The sequence below is a fragment of the Gymnodraco acuticeps genome, unplaced genomic scaffold (assembly GCF_902827175.1).
Source record: "Gymnodraco acuticeps unplaced genomic scaffold, fGymAcu1.1, whole genome shotgun sequence".
In the NCBI taxonomy this organism is placed as follows: domain Eukaryota; kingdom Metazoa; phylum Chordata; class Actinopteri; order Perciformes; family Bathydraconidae; genus Gymnodraco; species Gymnodraco acuticeps.
The window spans coordinates 227,400-245,741 of NW_022990625.1; the positions used below are offsets into that span (position 1 = coordinate 227,400).

The 18,342-nt window shown below is 40.5% G+C and overlaps 2 protein-coding genes across 3 annotated transcripts; one reads left to right on the forward strand and one right to left on the reverse strand.

Annotated features, from left to right (window-relative positions):
* Positions 1-3,273: 3,273 nt before the first annotated feature.
* chtopa (chromatin target of PRMT1a) lies at positions 3,274-12,632 on the reverse strand. 2 transcript variants are annotated; one of them, XM_034229162.1, is made up of 6 exons: positions 12,331-12,632; positions 10,520-10,605; positions 9,300-9,450; positions 5,590-5,764; positions 5,339-5,488; positions 3,274-4,201 (listed from the first exon to the last, which is right to left on the reverse strand). In XM_034229162.1, exons 2-6 carry the CDS (start codon positions 10,582-10,584, stop codon positions 4,005-4,007), a joined length of 738 nt encoding a protein of 245 aa, XP_034085053.1. In that variant the 5' UTR covers positions 10,585-10,605; positions 12,331-12,632; the 3' UTR covers positions 3,274-4,004. The 2 variants fall into 2 exon arrangements, with proteins under 2 accessions (XP_034085053.1, XP_034085052.1); XM_034229161.1 differs by having other exon boundaries at positions 9,711-10,605; positions 12,331-12,609.
* A 23-nt stretch (positions 12,633-12,655) lies between these two features.
* Positions 12,656-17,963, forward strand: snapin (SNAP associated protein). The gene is made up of 4 exons (XM_034229163.1): positions 12,656-12,787; positions 13,252-13,298; positions 15,293-15,411; positions 16,711-17,963. The coding sequence occupies exons 1-4, from the start codon at positions 12,672-12,674 to the stop codon at positions 16,816-16,818; spliced, it is 390 nt and encodes a 129-aa protein (XP_034085054.1). The 5' UTR covers positions 12,656-12,671; the 3' UTR covers positions 16,819-17,963.
* Positions 17,964-18,342: the final 379 nt, after the last annotated feature.

The following is an 18,342-nucleotide window of genomic DNA, read 5'->3' on the forward strand; positions in this document are numbered from 1 at the left end:
TTAGACAGCTATACTGAATAAATATTGACTGTGAATGTATGCAAAAATGTATGGCATATGGCTGTCTAACAGAAGTTACATTAACTTGTCACTTATTCTGACAATGTACTTAAGAGTTGTTAAATAATAGTGAAGTCACGTTGTAATAACAATAACTCATCTCTCTCTCATTTTATTTTTGAGCTTTGCTAAAAGCCACTGTGTCAAGTGTCCATCTTGGGTTGCCGTCCGGAGTTGTCCAATATGGCGGACCATCTCGCACATGCGCAGTACCGATCGGGCAGGGGGACGGATCGGGTAGTGACAGTCACTAGAGGTTTCTCAATACTCAAATTTCCCCTCCTCGACTCCTATCCTCGAGACTTGGTGCCGCCCACAGGAGATGCGAGCGAAGGACTGAGGAGGGGAACCGAGGAGAGAGGAGTGGAAGCAGCAGGTGGTTAGAGAAATGAGAACTCCTCTCCTCTGAGAAGTCATTTTAAAGAGACGTCCATTAATGATGACAGGAGGCACAGCAGCTGTCTGATGGACAGATGTGTTCATGACCACTTATATATTTACTTTGAATTCATTGACAGTGCGGTATAATGAGACAATAACAGGCTATAGATGCGGACACACACACACACACACACACACACACACACACACACACACACACACACACACACACACACACACACACACACACACACACACACACACACACATATTTATACAATTTGCGAATCAAACAAGTATGAGAGCACTCTCATAATAACGTAACACAATCAGAGACTGGATATATCCCCCCCCCCCCCCCCTCTCTGTGGTCGCTGAAATGGGGAATTGAAATTACGGGCCAAAAGTTGTACAAGTATTAAAAGTAAGCATATGACACCAAACCAACTGAGACCCGTCTGTCCGCCGCATCTACGCACTGAACAACACACACACACCTACAGCATAATCAGGCTACAGCCGTTGTGTATTTCATTCAACCCGGTATCACGGCAAGACGTGAACATGTGACGATTTACCATGCTGGGAGACGTGAAGATGTCACGATTTCGTCCCTTCAAACGTGACAGCTACACGGTATTGTTAACCCATGTTAACCAGTGGAGAAATAACCGGAAATACCAAGCAAATGCTACCCCGACGTAATGATTTATTTTTTAATAACCACACTCGATTACGCCGATTTTCTTGTTGCCCCAGCTGGTCGACACCTCTTTTAGCAGAAATAAAGGCTACATTAATGTATTAAATCGATGTTAATCCATGCGTGTGGATGTGGAATTAACGGACGTGACGTTGTGCGATTGAGTTGCCAAGCAACAGCTGCGGTTCATGTTAATTTACAAACTATTCAACTACAACCGTAGTTATATTTAAAAACATGTTAGAAGGCCTCACGAAATACTTTAATGCAAATTAAAATGTAAATGTGAAGGAATGTGTGTATAACAAAATACATCGGTCATAAACGAAACCGGAAACAGACGTAGGTAAGATCCTCAGCTCGATGATTGGATGGTTATCCGCAATGCATGCTGGGATTTGGCGTTTATGTGATGTGAAATCTGAAAACGTTTTTTAAAAATAAAATAATACTTTATTCCGTGTGTGCTTGCTTTTCTCTTTGGAAGTCATCACATAACGGCTTTGTAATACACGGTTCGGCTGCATTACATATTACATCTCTGCCGTAGTTCTCTATTTATAGAGCCCTGCTGAGAAGACTTCTGGACAAACAGGAGAACTGCCGCCAAAACTGAAAACGTGACATGGATCATAAATATATAAGCAATTAAACAACATCTTACATTTCTTTTCACACAATACGTCTCCTTGCAGTATCAACACTAATTCGGCTGACTTTTATATTTGATCCAATTGGTAGATAGGCTGTATTTACACCATAACGGTGCAGAGCTGATAGAAAGGGACACCTGGTGGTTAAAGCACGTTATTGAATTGTATTATTTTATTATTACATAATACAATCATACGTATTGGGATCATTTGTATTAATGTGGACCGGAGGGAGAGGGTGACGAGCATAAGTTTCACTTTCCTTTTTTATTTCAATTCCAACTTTGGTCATGAAGAATATGTTTCTCTGTTGTCCCCGTTCATAAAGCATAAAGCAACAGCATCAGAGCACGGTGCAGAGTCTCTAGATGAGTTTACAGTAGTCCCTCGTTCTTATTAAACATCCATGTTGTAGTCCGCTGTATAGAAAACTGTAGTTTCCATAGTTTCCCCACAGCAGCAGACGCACATTCATGACGTCCGCTGGCGCATCATAAACACGTCAGATAGTGAAAGTGCAGTCGGATTCTCTAAAGTACCGCAGTCTCTTCTCCTAAATCCGTTTGAATTCTCCTATCCACTATCCCTTAACGACTCAGAGGTCAAGGAATAGGAGATAGGATTAGAATTTAGGAAATGATTTTTAAACTATCCGACCGCAACCCTGGACTTCGAGTCGTGGCTGAACCTGTCACTGTGGTCCAGCCTGACTCATCATACTACTTCCCTGATGGCTCCCACAGGATTGCCGACATCCTCGTGGATTCATCTTCTTATTACAGACACATGCATTTCCAAACATTTGGTCTACCAACGCTGTAAAATGTATTATCTCTTCGATTTACACACGGCATCTATTGCACGTCTGTCCCTGCTCTGTTGCTCTCCCTGAGGTTTCTCCCATGTTCCCTTTAAACTGTGGGGTTTTCTCTGGAAGTTGGACAGAGGGTCTAAGGACAGAGGGTGTCGTTTTGTCATACTGATATTCTGTACAAACTGCGACATCCACTGAGACAAATGTAACATTTGTGATATTGTGCTATATAAATAAACATTGATTGATTTAATTTATAGCATAATATATTGACGATCATGTCCTCCACACACTGGCTTTAAAATAAAGCATCTATACATTTGCAGGTGGCACATAACACTACATTAGTCTATTCAGTGTAACATTTACTTGCATATCAAATGTGTTATAATTCCACTTTGAAATATGTATTTATGATTAGTTGAAGTAATTAAACACTGCTGGTACTTTGTGCTAGTAGAACACTAAATAGAAAATGTAATGCATGTCTATTGGTATTTAACAGATGACAAATCAATATAACCAAAATCTAAATTTGAATAGTAAATATAGAACTACAAGCATTTCTCTATTTGCAGCAACAGGTTGTCTTATCCCTTCGTACTTTTTTTTATTCTGCTGGAAACAATTATACCCCATTCAAATGTATACGATGGACACAATTAGGGAAACCAATTCCGTTTTAATTAAAACCTATTTTACTTGCTTTGGATAAAGTCATACAAATGCTCTCAAGTACAGGTTAAGGATGTCAGCGGCGCACTGAAGAATGCCGACAGCTGGAAGATACAGAGGAACAAAAACAGTGTACATCTTTTAAATACAAAACAATAACAAATGGATACTTGGCTTTGAACTCTTTGCTTACATTCTTTTAACAAATAATTTAGAAAAGTGTTGCTTTGCAAACATTTCCAAGATAAGCAAATGAATCAATCCCCAAAGGTCTGAGCACACCAACGCTAAAATCACATTTAAAAGAAGAGTACAAAATAAACAGGCGTCATTCAAAATAGATTTCCAACGAAGGTTAAACACATCGCCTGGAGAACTGAGCGTTACAGAGATCTGTCCCAAATGTCTCAAGTGTTTTTCAGGTCATATTTTAAAAAAAAGAATAAAAAAGAATAAAAAAACACTTCTATTGACAGCAGGGTTTTGTTAATGTTTAGAAAGGTCCCTTCACAAAGTTATTCCAGATTTACAGGGGGTTTGCAGGAGCAGGTTGATGCAGAATTGAGCAGTGGTCGAAGCATATTCAAGTGAAACCTTGATCTCTTGCTGTTCCAAAGTCACCACTCTCCTCTAAATTACAAACACAATCATTTCTCAGCCCGGCCTACACTCCTGTGAGTTCAGCTGTTGTGCAGTGGCTCTCCATGTGTCTGCGCCGTTACTCCATGCTGTCGGGGTCTGCCTGCGCCATGTAGGCGTCCAGCTCAGCGTCCAGGTGACCTTTGGTTTTTGACATGTAGGCGTCCAGCTGGTTGTCCAGTTGTTCCCGAGTCACAGACTGCCGGTCTACTCCTCGACCCCGCCCGCGACCACCTCGACCGGCAAAGCCACCGCGCCCTCGCAGACCACCGCGGCCTGTAAGCAGACAGACAAACAATGACTGAACTGCACCGAGTCAACAGTTCTACTCAGTGTCTCTTTAGGAGCAGACAGTTACAGAGGCATCTTATTCCCTCGCATAATTAGAGTGGCGCAGGAATGAGTCGTAAAACCCAGGGATGAGTTAGCATTTTAGCACATTCCGTTTGCGTGTCTTAAATACTTTTTGAGTTGGAAGCCTGATATCTGTAGTTGAAACTAGATGAGAAGATTTTCACATTTTGTTCTACAACATAAAATAGATCAGTGATAACTACATTGGTGAATGTCTGTCGCCTCAATGAGTCATAAAAACAGCAGTTGCTAGCAAGTGAGTATTGAATAAGACTATTGAGCATGATCATGGCGAATATTAGATGCCTTTATCTTAGCAGTGGTGACATGAAGTCATGCCACTATGACCTGTCCTCTACAGCCTAACGTATACGCTTGCTTTTGTCAGTTGTGTAGTATGTGGAGATTATCCTGCAAAACATGTACGAATTATTGCAATGGTGGAAGCTAGTATTCAGATTCTTTAATTGAGTAAAAGTACTAATACCATAGTGTGGAAATACTTAATTTCAAGTTAAAGTACTGCATTGAGAATGGTACTAGTAAAGTAAAAGTATTTAAGTATGATTAGGAAAATGTACTTCAAGTATTCGTAGTAAAAGTAATCCAACATGTTTTAAAACAAAAGCCGCAAATCTTCACATTTAAGAAGCGGGAACTGTAAAATATATTTTTGTTTCTTAATTCTGTTAACCCACTCATGGGTTTAGTTGCTTACATATTGGATTGTTTAATCTATAACAAATAATCATATTTTAAAACCCATTCCTAAGTATTGGGTGTTAGTAAAGTAAAAGTTGAGTAAAAGGTACAAAATGGTCTTCCAAAATGAAGTACAGTAAAAATGGAAAGCAGTAAATGAAAATACAAGTACCTCAAATATGTTAAGTAGTTGAGTAAATGTACTTCGTTACTTTACACCACTGTAATTGTTTTAACCGAGCTTATTTCTGTAACATTCCAAAGGAAAAATCCCTTTGGCTTTTGGTATAAGGATCCCTAGCAATGCTAACAGGGTCTGACCTCACTCTTTATAAAGTTAACCATTAGCACTCTCACCTCTGGCGACTCCTCCTCGTGCAGCTCCTCGGGACAGAGCTCCTCCTCTGCCTACAGGTCCTCCACGGTTACGGCCTGCTCTGCGCATCGCCAGGCGCCCCGCAGAGCCACGACCTCGCATGGGCCCGCCTGTAGAAGCCACTCTCTTCCCTGTGCACCACAAAGTCACATTACAACAGAGCTACACCCAGGGTCCACAGTGAACACAATGACGTATTTATTGATCAAAGTGGGATGTTGTGGACACACACCTCTCAGGGACAAGGCACCTCTCATTATTCCTCCTCTTGCTCGTCCTCGAAGGCCTCCCCTGTTCATCCCTCTCATCCCTCCTCTGCCTCCAGGAGCTCCTCCCCGCATCAGAGCCCCCACAGGCCGGCCCAGCCTGGCCTGGATGTTGCTCTTCCCCAGGCGCTGCTTCAGGCTCTGACACAAGTTATTTACGGACGCAAGTATGACTTTGTTAAAAATGTAGGACGGCAAATGTGAGGAGTCAAATCCTACACATGGTTGTTATAAGCACTTAAACACAACGTTCAAACCCATGAATCATTTTTAAGAGTTTGCAAAAGGGCCTTTGATATTTTACAGAACATTCGGTAGCAAAAACAATAACAAAGTGAAATGTAAAAGTTCAGCTTAACAAAGTTCTGGTTTTAGAAAAGTAGCTGAGCTCTTCCCCTTCATGGTTCTCATGATTAAGTGGTCAAAAACACACCTCAACTTTAAAACTCAGGGAGACATTATACAAAGAAGCACGTACAACTTTAGACAGAAGACCACTCACTTTCAATAGGCGCTTTCACACCAAGTACTTTTCCCAGGAATAGTTCCCGGAACTCTTAAGTGATCGCGTTCACACCGGAATAAGTCCCTGATGGAGGATCACGCAAATTAAGCCGCTGACGTCACTTCTTCTTCTGCTTTGGGTTTACTGGCAGGCCCCAAACAACTTCGGGTGGCAGTAAATCGCCACCCGAAGTCCCGGGTAAATCGCCGACATCTCCTCATTCCACCACTCCCACGTTTTATTTTGTGTTGCCATAAGTTAGTCTCTCTCTCTCTCTGTTGGTGTGCTGGGCTAATGCGAGCAAATAAAATGGCAGCTTCACAGAACTTTTCGTAGTTTTACGGGGCGTCGTTCACAATTCGCCCAGCCAATCAGAAATTGGAACCTTTTTCTCCCCAGGAAAGTACCACCTCTCTAGCAGGGACTGAAAAGGGGTGAAAAGGTCTAGTTCCAGATCTAGTTGGTGTGAACGCAAAATCCCAGGAACTATCGGAACTATTCCTGGGAAAAGTACTCCGGTGTGAAAGCACCTATTGCCATATTGAGAAAAATACTCTCTGCTTGGCTGGAAAACTCTTTTCAACACTATAGTGTCTCTATAGGTTAAATGACTAGCTCTTCCTGCACTGTCTGGTTTCACTTCTACATCAACTAGAGCTGTGAGAAGTGCAGCTATGGGGACAACAGTCTTTCCTTCAGGGCAGCACACTAATGGACCTAATTTCCCAAATGATTGTTTATTTCAAGTGTTAAGTTACAGCTTATTTAGAAGCAACAATGATTCTCTTTTACGCACCTTTAACATGACTGTACTCATGTTGTATACTAGTATTTGGATCTGCTTTTCTTCCCCACAGGGTAGTATGTTTTAACCATTGTACCTATTATTTTTTAAAGGATAATGGGTTTGTCTGTCAATGTAGTGGTGGCGTCACAAAAAAAGGTTGAACCAGGCTCAGTCTTGGCTGCATCAAGAATCTGGCAAGGCCACTGCCACTGCCAATCAGGGAGGAGCACTTTCACCTCGACCAAAGACTAAAGGTTCTTCATATGATAACTCTTCAGTGTTAAACAGTGAGCATTGTTTTAGCTTCTGATTTAACACATGTAGCTGTCATTCCAACTGGATTGCCTGCCTACACATTCATCATCTCACTATAGCAACATGTAAGTCAAGCACTGTCTGGTGAATAAATCCCTTTTCAGTCACCAATAAGCATACATAACATGAAAGTAAAACAGAGACTAAACTATTTTTATTTTCATAGATTATGAGAATTACCTGTTAGCAAACAAGTGCCTGCTTTTAAACCCAGGACACCACGGTTCTGCCAACTTGTTTAGCCCCGAGCCTGTTTTTTGGGTCTCAGGCTCGAAAATGACATTCCCAGAACAAATGACCATATCTTCCCTTCTAAAAAGGGTTAAATTAATAATCTTTTTTCTCAAAGCAAGGTTACACCTGTGAGTTGGATGTAGAAATGTCAGAATCAATATAGATGTTTTTATGTTAAAGTAAATTCAGATTGAACACAGTAAAAAAATGTAAATTATAGTGTCCGTCCAAAAAAAAGAAATTACTTATAGTGAAAACCACCCTTGAATGATGGGATGGTAGACTACAAGCTTTAGAAATCCAAACTACAACATATAATAAGTACCCTGCATCAAGATTGATGCAAAACAAGTGAAATGTGACCTTTTTAGAGAGATTTAGCACAAAAAAACACTTCTGGGGTCATTTGACCTATCTCTGGCCCCCCTTGCTCCATTTTGCTGATTGACATCTCTTTCTAACCGTCAGAGCCAATGGAATCGAGGGGAACTCCCACATACTCCTTATTTGGTAATGTGTGTGTGAGAGACTGACGCATAGCCAAAACCGGAAGCTGCAATAACTCTGGTAGCTACAGCTAACTTTTACTCTCCGATGTTTACATACAAATGGAATTATGGATTATAAATAATTTTTTCAAATCCACAGAAATCAATCAGAATCAACCTATGGATCAACCGATTCAGCCGCGTTTTTTCTCGTTTTAATGCCATTGAACACGTCTTTTGATCAGATTGACAGCTACGGTATGACGATCTCCCTAGAAGCTCCGTAAAGGTACATGTTGTGATGTCTGTTTGCTTCCCCCGTCTCGAGTTCGGATCACTCAGTGATGATATACCTAAATAATCTGTGGAACCTCAGCTTTAATCTGATATCTTGTATGTGCAGCTACGATAAGTAATAAGGGTATCTTCATCTTGAGTTCTGCGTCTTGGGTTTTGTTTTGGTAAAAATGGTTTGTATCGTCAGTTAGCTGAGATTATTCCCGTTAATCTGGTATAACACATTAATAGGTTCTTAAATATTAAGATCCCCTGAGAAACAGTGTCGTGAAAAAAAAAAGAAAAAAAAATCTCCCTCCGAGGGGGGCTTTGGGGCTTAACAGGTACACAGTTGATTTGTGGTACATTTGAACTGCATTCGACTCGACATTTAATTAGCAAAGAAAGCAAAGCACCTAAAACCTTATCTGACAAAGTTCCATTAACAGTTACTGTTGAGGGAGAATTGTCACTCACAAATCCAATATTGTTTAAACTAGCATGCGATTGTCAATAGCAATTGCATTTAACCCGATTATAAGAAGTGGAACCCCTTAAAAACTTGGTCAGTGATCAATTGACTTGGAGCAGATGTTCCTCTGGTTAGTGATGAAAGGATCCATTTGTGTTGCGTTCAAGAAAATTCACTGTAAAGGTTCGACTAAACCAACCACTTTTGCCATAGATAGGCAGTGGGTTTAAAGCAACAAACACCATTTTAGGGGTAATAAAAGCACAAACAATGAGCTAAGAGTTAGGTTGATATTGGCACTATGATTAATAACTCTCTTTACACAATCATTTCATTGTAAACATTTTTAAATTGATTCATGCCGGTTGAAGTTCACCAGATACACTTTTTCTTACTCATTAGGTTTCAAGTTGAAATCGGGCAATCTAGTTAAGTTATCAAATGAAAACCAAACTGCAATCCCTAATATTGGCATTACCAACTTACTGTTACAGTTCTATTAACTTTTATATTATAGGCGTCAGTGCCGGTATACCTTCAATTTACAAAGCGGCTCAACATGGTTGCAACCAAAGGTCTGGTCGGACCTTTGCCCTCACCTGCTTGTGATTGAGAGCAGCTTGCACTGAGGGCCGGTTCTCCATCTGCTGGGCCAGCCGGCGGTTGCGGGCACTGGCCAAATGTTGCTGTTGCATGGTGGCTCGGATGCTAACAGCAGCAGGCTGCTTGTTCTTCAGCATGTTAGTGAAGCTTTAGAGGCGGGAGGGAAAAAAGAGGGAGGAAGTAAAAGAAGGGGACAGGGGATATAGAGAGGAGGAAGCAGGTTCCACATCAAGTCATGTCTCACATTATGGTGAAGCCACACAGCCTGTGATGGCTGTTTTATATGCAAGACTTATGTTCCACTTGTTGGCTCTCAATTTCCCTTTCAAGCATGAACATCCAGAACAATTTAGCATTTGTTTTCAAACAAGCACAAGATATGCAAACTTAGATGAAGAAAAACTCACAGTGCAAAGACAGACTGGAGAACAGTAGCAGAGAGAAGGTACCAGAAGAAGAGTGCGTTTTGCCACTTACAGGCCTCCAGCTGCCCGGCTGGGGGTGTCATCGTGCTGCAGCAGCAGAGGCCTCGGACATAAGGAGTGCCTGGCCACCCAGCCACTTACAGCATGGACCGTGACGCGTGGTACAAACCACTGAGAGACTCAGGAGGGAAGGGGACATGGGAGCTCTTGTCACGTCCAAGCTAGGACCGAGTACCAGGTCTTTGATAGACTTAGTGGAGAGGAGAAAGAATGAGAGAAGAAAGGAGCATGTGCTTCACTTCCACTGGTTTGAGAGAGGCAGAAAGGTGGGGCCCCATCGTCCTCGTTTAGCTTAAGCCTTCCTCCCCCCTTTATAGGGGTGCCGTATACTTGACGCATACTGTGCTGTTTAAGGTAACAGGAGGCATGAGTGCCAGGGCATTTGTAGGACAGCGGCCTGGTCCAGCATAGGATAACCTAGGCTTACCCAGTATGACCTTTACCCTCTCCCCTTGTCTAGAGGTGTGCACTGCTCACAAAATAAATTAGACCTGGGCCAGCACTGTGTGCTCCTTAATTAGTATAAGTTCATATCACATCTGCCCCAAGAAAAATGGACAGGACCAACATGGTTGAGTGAGCAGTGCACACACAGGGGACAGTCAGAATAGCCTCCATGTCAGGTCCGGTCCCCGACAGTAGCCTTCCGTAGGGAGCACTAGAACCTTCACAAGCCAAGGCTGGCCCTTGCATCTGGTGTGTAACTGCTGACAGGGTGCGTGGCGCCTCACCGCTCATTCAGGGACACCTTGGTGGTGCTTTTCAGGACCACTTTTTGGGAGGAGGGTGCACTCATTTTGACTTCGCTTGCAGGCTCCTGCAAACAGAAAGACAGAAATAAAAAAAGTTCTACTGGCAGTCCAAATGTACACTACAATAACACATTAACATAAAAGACCATTAAACTTTACATTGCACCACAAGCTGTAGCTTATTAACTGTTATGAAGTGCTCTCTGGAGATCATCATGATCATGACACTACAATTCGATAGAGTAAGTGTCTTTGATGTGTCACGAGAAAATACCAGGGGCCTCATTAATACAACTGTGAGAAGGATTCATGTGACAAGATGGCACGGACGAAACACAGGAGGTGCTTACGCAGAACAATATTCTGATTTCTGCGCCGGTTTCCCATATATATATATATATATCTCAACATATATATCAACTCGCAATAAGACGCAGCTTTTGCCGACAAGTAATGCCAATGTTTGTCTATAAATAGTCAAAGAAACACCCCATATCAATTTCCACTGACTGAATGGAGACGATCATAGGAAATGCAGACACAATGGGTAACAAAAGTTCTTGTTCAATGTAATTGTAATGTTAAATTACAACACTGGCCACAACTAACATTTAATGTGTACCTAATCACAAAATGGTGGCCAGTATGCAACAATACAACAACTAAGGCTTCAGGATAGGCCAGGTCAAATATTCCAACAGCTGCCTGGCCAGATATCACAGAGACAAACGGGTTTCCTTCTCATGTGCCAGGGAGAGGTGAGAACATGGAGGTTTCATTCCAACCCAACAGCTGCTTCAGAGCATGTGTCAGTGTGTGAGAGAGGGAATAGGTCGTTTGTATCAGTACATTGCTCTGTGGTTAAAACTTGTCAGGTATTTTACTCAGCCATGTCAGGGAAACTCTATACCTTCATTTAAATCGTATAGTTTTTGTTCAAGAATACAGAAAAGCAGGGGTGGACAGTATCATTTTCCGGTACTTGTACTTTACTTGAGTATTACAATTTGATGGTACTTTATAATTTTACTCACTACAAATTGGAAGCAAATGCTTTACTTTTTTAATCCACTAGATTAATAGTTTAAGTTGCTAGTAAGCTTTCACGTTCCTATTATTATAATAAATATATATACCAGATTTGGAGATGGTCACATTTTTCATGGGCGCAACCCACATACTCAGCTCGGCTGCTCATCTCAACTCAACGCTTGTTCCTCCCAAATGTGGCACAATTTCAAAGGTAACTTAACAGGCTTTCCAACGGTATAAGATGCATTGCCAAAAAGCATTGATACAACAAAGAAAATATCAACCGAACATAAATGTCCTTGCTTTTTGTGTTACGTTTATATCAACTGGCCTCCTCCTTTACTAGCTGAACAAATTAAATGATGGACACATTAGAGGATCCATAATTAAAAATGCATATATTATATATATTATTCTGAAAATGGCCATTCTGCACGAGAACTTGACTTTTGGCACTTTATGACAAATGTTGATGCCAATACTGAGTACTTTTACTAAAGTTAGGTTTCGAATGCAGGCCCTTTACTTGTAACAAGAGTATTTAGTAAAAGCTACTTTTACTTAAGTAAACAAATAAATAAAGAGTACTTCTTCCACCTCTGCAGAGAAGCGTTTACATTTCATTTATCTCGAGCCCAAGAAACTACAAACAAAACAAACGGGTGGACTTGTTTTTTGGAACAGTTTTTTGCTAAAGCACTTGATAAAGTCAATTACAATTTATATTCCTACAATACTTTTTATATTTTGTTACTTACAGTGATTGTGGCGTCTGTCGAGAAAAGCCTTACAGCTAGCTAGGGTTAGCTTTGGTAGCTAGCTAGCAGGTACGTCACGGTGTCCTTGTTTTCTTGTGTTTAAATATAAACTACAAAAAACTACCTCCTTAACTACACGCTGTAAGATTTGAACTAACTCTAGTGGGTCTGTTAATCCCAGAATATTGAAATAATGCTGCAGACAAGGTTTTAACAGTGCGTCTTCCCAAAATGGTGCTGCTAGCTAAAGACGGTTCAACGTAAGAAAATGGAGAGAGCCTTATGTCTCCAACGTCACGATGACGTAGCTTCCGGTCTGGCCCTGTTTACGGTATATCAAAATGGCTTCCTCGGCTGTAGTGGCTACTCCCTCGGGCAAAGATGCTGTAGCAGAGGGTTTGCTAGACGTCTTGAAACCAGCTATTCAGCAGCTTGACCTGCATGTACACTCAGTCAGGTAAATGCGCATTATTATTTAATATCTAGGTGACGTTATGTATTCTTCCAGGCGGCTCTGCTGTCATACCTCATACGAGCTGTAGCCGCTGTGAGTCCATTGAAGTCTCATGACTGGGAGATGTCACCCGGTGGTGTTATTCCTTTATGATTCACAATCAAAATGTTAACTTTTAAATCAGATTAGTACACATTTAATGTCCCTTAATCTACAGCAGTACGTGTCAACAGAAAATTGTACTTCCTCCCAAAAAAATAACATGTATAAAATGAAACACTAATAATAAATACAATAATTAAATACAAAATGGTTGTCATTCAATCATATTACATCCCCACTCATACTTGCAAAACCAACTGTAACCAGTGTGTGTGAGTGTGATTGTGTATGTCAGCTTGTGAAAAGAGCTATGTGGGTTGGAGGTGGGGAATTTCTGGATTAATGCGATTTTTCTTTCTTTGCAGAGAAAGCCAGGTAGAATTGAGAGAGCATATAGATAATCTGGCCACAGGTACAATTTTGATTATTCATTTATTTATGTTGTGTTTGTTGAATCCCAGACTTGCTTGTCTTGTTATGTATTTAATTGAACTGCCCTAATACACAAGAACAATTTCTACCAGATAGCAGAGGTGGGAGTAAGTCCTACATGTGCAAGTCATGAGCAAGTCTCAAGTCTTGACCTACAAGTATCAAGCAAGTCCCAAGTCACTGTGGTGAGAGTCAAGCAAGTCAAGTCAAGTCATTGCTCAGGTCAAGCAAGTCAAGTCATACCAAAGTCTGATGAATAAGCCAAGTTTCCGCATTTAAATCAGTTCAAAGACAGTGGTTATGAAAATGGATTCAACCCACACTATGATCTTCATTACATACACAGTTAATCATTTGAAAACTAATTTAGACCGATGACGATCATATTAGATTCATATTAACCCCAGAACTGCAGACAATATAGCTAGGACTCAAAAAGTCTGTTCAAAAAGGCAGAATTCCAGGTAAGAAAATCATATATGGTAAATGCCATTACCCATTACCTACACATATTTAATTTAAATGTCTGTTAACACTAGAACCGCCAACAGCGTCAGCACCTACATAGATATCATTTTCAAATCATTTCATTTGTTCCTCTTCATAATTTCCTTATAAACTAAGAAGGACGATTTAAAACTCACTTAATTTGGTTCATTTAGAAATGGCTTCAGTGTATCATCATAACAGATCAAAAAGTTCAGATTTATTTTACAATAAATCAAGAAATGATGCACTTCTACAAACAAAAACAACATCATTAAAACATTTAAACAAACTACTAAAAGTAGATGAACTACATTATTCAAAAGTGTACAGTAACTTCTGATAATAACACAGGGGAAATAAACGAGGCATCTCTTTTCCTCTCTCTCTCTTCCTCTCATGGCAGCCTGTCAGTATCAGAGTTAGTCAAAATGAATCCCTTGGCGGTTCTAGTGTTCATTTACCGTTTTGTCTTCTCTTTGCTTAATCGATTTGAAACCAAGTCTAACGTAGCTTAAACTTAACGTTAGCTTTCTAGCTAACACAACACATGCACCTTTCTCTGTGGGTTTGTTGTAGTGACGAATGAAGTTGAATGATGTGGTGGTCGTGTCACTGATCTTGATGCTGCAGACCCTGCATACCGCTGTTCTCTTCTTATTACCGTCATCGACAACATAATCCTTGAATCCAAACTTCACTATTTGTGGAGTAAAGCTAGCCGCTGCCATGTTAACTGAGACTTCTGCCTTCTAGTGGGTTGCCAGGTTTGCGCGCATGGCGCTATAATCACGTTTTTCGAAAAAACTAAACGTAATATCTCAATACAAAAACAAACGCAAATATTTAATTTTAAACAGTCAAGTCCTTTCAAGTCATCTATCTCAAGCTTAAGTCAAGTCTCAAGTCATGAATACCAAGTCCAAGTCAAGTCTTTTATCAATGTTAGTCAAGCAAGTCTCAAGTCAAAAAATATGCTCCTCGAGTCTGACTCGAGTCCCGTCATGTGACTCGAGTCTGACTCGAGTCCCGTCATGTGACTCGAGTCCCCACCTCTGCCAGATAGTCATGCTGTCAATAGAGCAAACAACCAGCATACCAGTAGGCTACACCATATATTGCATAGTTCAAATTCTAAGGTTTGTTTGAATATGTTAAATATATCATTACTGTCTATATAAACATTAGCATCAGTGCACACCATCATATCCATCTACTGAGGCATTACATGAGGTGTATAAGGCAACCTGTCAATCATTCCATATTATGTACAGCCCTAATGAAACTGTGTTATCCTATTTTAGTTGTACATCTATTTCTGTGAATACAGCACATTAAATGCAATGTGTATTTTTAAACACTTACCTTGCCATTAAAGTAATTCTGATACATTAGATATGTGTTTAAAAAAAAAAAATGTACATTAGACCTGCATCTTTGCTAACTTTGGTATGTTCTTTTGTGTCATTTAATGTCCACTCTTTGCAGAGTTATGCCGGATAAATGAACATCAGAAGGTGGCTCTGGACCTGGACCCTTATGTAAAGAAGCTGCTGAATGCAAGACGTAGAGTAGTGCTAGTGAACAATATACTGCAGAATGCTCAGGTCAGTGGCAAGTCTTTGTTGTGGGACTTCTTAAAACAGCACATATTCATGTTTTTGACTGACTGTACTTTTTTGATTCTGCAGTGTCCCTCCGCTCTACAGGACTGTTTTGGTTTTCTGGCCTGTAAACGCTGCTCTCTCTCACTACACCGATTTCCTTTTGAGAAAAGGCTGTAAAAAGCCACTGTACACAACCTTGGCAGCAGACAGACAGTCAAGAGATTAGCTGGGGAACATACTGCTCCTAATGTCCGCCTTTTTATTACATCTTTAAATGTTTATTACACTAAATGCTAATACTGTCACTACTACTGCACAGCTATGACTACTGTCATAGAATTCGTCTTAGTTTTACAACCACTACTACCAACAACTTCTCTATGACTACCTGTTTGACCTCTCATGATTAGTTCTACCAGTGACATTACTATACAAATACTCAAGTACTTCTAGTATATCCTACTATCACTATGTGAGAGATAATGTGCAGCAGGACTGTCCAAGTCTCTTCACGGTTTCTTTTCTGTTAGCCAGTCCTTAAACATTGCCAGAGCAAAAGAGTGTGTTCCAAAAGTCAAAGTCAGCTTTATTGTCAAGAATTCTACATGTTGTACATCCAGAAATCTCGAAATCTCGTTTCTCGAGGTCCTACAGTGTGACATATCAAAAAAAAAAAAAAGTGTGTGTGGGTTAGAGTCCAAGACCATTTGGGGCAGGGGAGAAAGGTCGGAGGCAGGGTGGAGAGTTCAGGGGAGAGATGTCAGGGAGGGGAGAGGGAGGGGAGAGAGTTCAGCATCCTGACCGCCTGGTGGAGGAAGCTGTTACCTTGTACTGTGTCCCATTTAGAGTTTACTTCCTGTCTGTCTTCTTCCAATCTCTCTGTCCTCCAGCTCTCTGTGTCTTTAACCTTCTTCCTTCTCTGGTGCCTTTTCTTATCTGTGTCACCTTCTTTATGGAAGACACTTAACCATTATGAATTCAAAATGTTGTGCTTTCCACAATTATACAAATGAATATCCAAACAGTTTTCCACTGTGTTTTCTGGGCCACCTCTGATGTTTAATTGAGCGTACTACACATAGTCCCTTGATCAGACTGCTTTAGCAATAGTCTCTTTTTGCAATCGAGCTGACCGCTGAATGTCCAAATTGACCAATTGGAATCTAGTATTCAACTAAGCCACGTTATAACCTGCCATAACTACAAGTATCACCTCCTTAATTACCGACCAAGATTAATGTCAGAAAAGCACACAGACTGTTAAACAAAACAAACATAACATTGTTATTGTGTCCCTAGGAACGTCTGAGGCGACTCAACCACAATGTTGCCAAGGAGACGGCCCGCAGGAAGACCATGCTGGAGGCTTCGGGAGCGTTCCCCTCCCGCTCCCCCAGCAAACCCTGAGCCCCGCCTCCAGCTCTGCGGACTGTCCTGATCACTACTGAACTAACACAAGGAGGACACGCTGTCCTTTGACATTTAATTAGCAGTCCGTCTAATGAACTGGCATTCTAAAGATCCTGTCTGCCATCTGCTAAGCGTAAGGCTGACAGACAACAGAATCAGCTTTACAGTATCAGCAGATTGATTCTACAGATAAGGTAATGCTTAAACCCATGAGGAGCATGTAAAAAAAAAAAAAAAAAAAAAACTTTGATCACACTCGCATGCAAGTTAAATTCCAAAGCCATAATAACATGCTTGAATTGTTCTTTAGAATGTCTTCATGCCAACGTTACGCTCTGGTTCTGGGAGACGGTGCTTCACAAACCTGACTAGCTTTCTATGAAATTCACTTTTTTTGATCTAACTACCTTGGTTGCAGTTTAGAATGGGTTCAGGTAACTGTAACAAGCAGTGGTTTACAACACGCCTGATAGATGTCCCACCTCATGTATCACACGTATGGATGCATTTAGAGAGCTTTAAGACCTTTATGATTGCACTATGAGTAGGTATGATTGGGCAATGGGTTTGTTGTCCTTTAATCGCTGTGCTGTTACTGCTGTTATTGTGATATGCCATGTGTTCTGCAATGTTTCCATTGTTCACATTCCACGTAAGAGTCAATACAAGAATGCAGTTACTTCACAAGTGATGCATGATTACTAGGTGTATTACCTTTCACAGCAATCTGGTGACCCAATGCAACATTCATGATGAATGTAGTCCCATTTGTGAAGCATTGAGAAACTACTTCCAAGCTATTTTCCAATCTATAAACCTTGCTGCACTTAATGTTATTAAATAATATTGTTCTGAATATTTCAATCAAGTGTACTTCTTGCCCCTGTGCTGCTTATAATCTAGTGCACTATCCTATCAAAGTATAATATTGTATTGGCTTACACTAGAACTAGAGCAGGAACTGTTCTGACGATACATGTATGATCATTTGTTCACGTGGCTTCTACATGAGCACAGTCCTCCTGCAGACATCAAGTGGATGTTCTGTTGGTCAGATCATCAGAAAGTCCTGCTTCTCTTCTTGTATAAGTTATAAAGGAAGAACTAACACCGTAAATACTTATTAAAGCTATATACGTTTATAACTTGATTAAATTGTGCCTTCATTAGAACCTACATGTTAACCTATTTTAAATGTTTTAAATGTATAAGTTGAATACATTCAAAGTACAAGAGCAAATAAAAGCACATTTACATTTAGTCATTTAAAATAATTTGTTTAATAATACATTTGAATCTGAAAATGTGTTAAAACTGAGTACTTAAAATACAAAGAGAATTGAGCAGAACCGCAACTATAGCAGTTGTAAGTTGCACCAAAGGTGGCCAAGTATTTGGAACCACAGTAGAGAAACCATTCACGCAAAGGATAACTCGTTTTTGATTTAGATTTGGAAGTTGCCAGGTTTTGGCACATTAGAGTTCCATCTGTGTCCAGCCTAAGGTTCTACTAGTTGACTG

What these genes read in the sequence shown, in the direction of transcription:
- snapin (XM_034229163.1), top strand. Translation starts at nt 12,672, where the DNA reads ATGGCTTCCTCGGCTGTAGTGGCTACTCCCTCGGGCAAAGATGCTGTA. An exon ending in TATAGATAATCTGGCCACAG is followed by an intron (nt 13,299 to 15,292) that starts GTACAATTTTGA and finishes CACTCTTTGCAG; the next exon opens with AGTTATGCCGGATAAATGAA. An exon ending in ATATACTGCAGAATGCTCAG is followed by an intron (nt 15,412 to 16,710) that starts GTCAGTGGCAAG and finishes TTGTGTCCCTAG; the next exon opens with GAACGTCTGAGGCGACTCAA.
- chtopa (XM_034229161.1), bottom strand. Translation starts at nt 9,811, where the DNA reads ATGACACCCCCAGCCGGGCAGCTGGAGGCCTGTAAGTGGCAAAACGCA. An exon ending in CTGCTCTCAATCACAAGCAG is followed by an intron (nt 5,765 to 9,299) that starts GTGAGGGCAAAG and finishes AACTTGTGTCAG; the next exon opens with AGCCTGAAGCAGCGCCTGGG. An exon ending in ACGAGGAGGAGTCGCCAGAG is followed by an intron (nt 4,202 to 5,338) that starts GTGAGAGTGCTA and finishes GTCTGCTTACAG; the next exon opens with GCCGCGGTGGTCTGCGAGGG.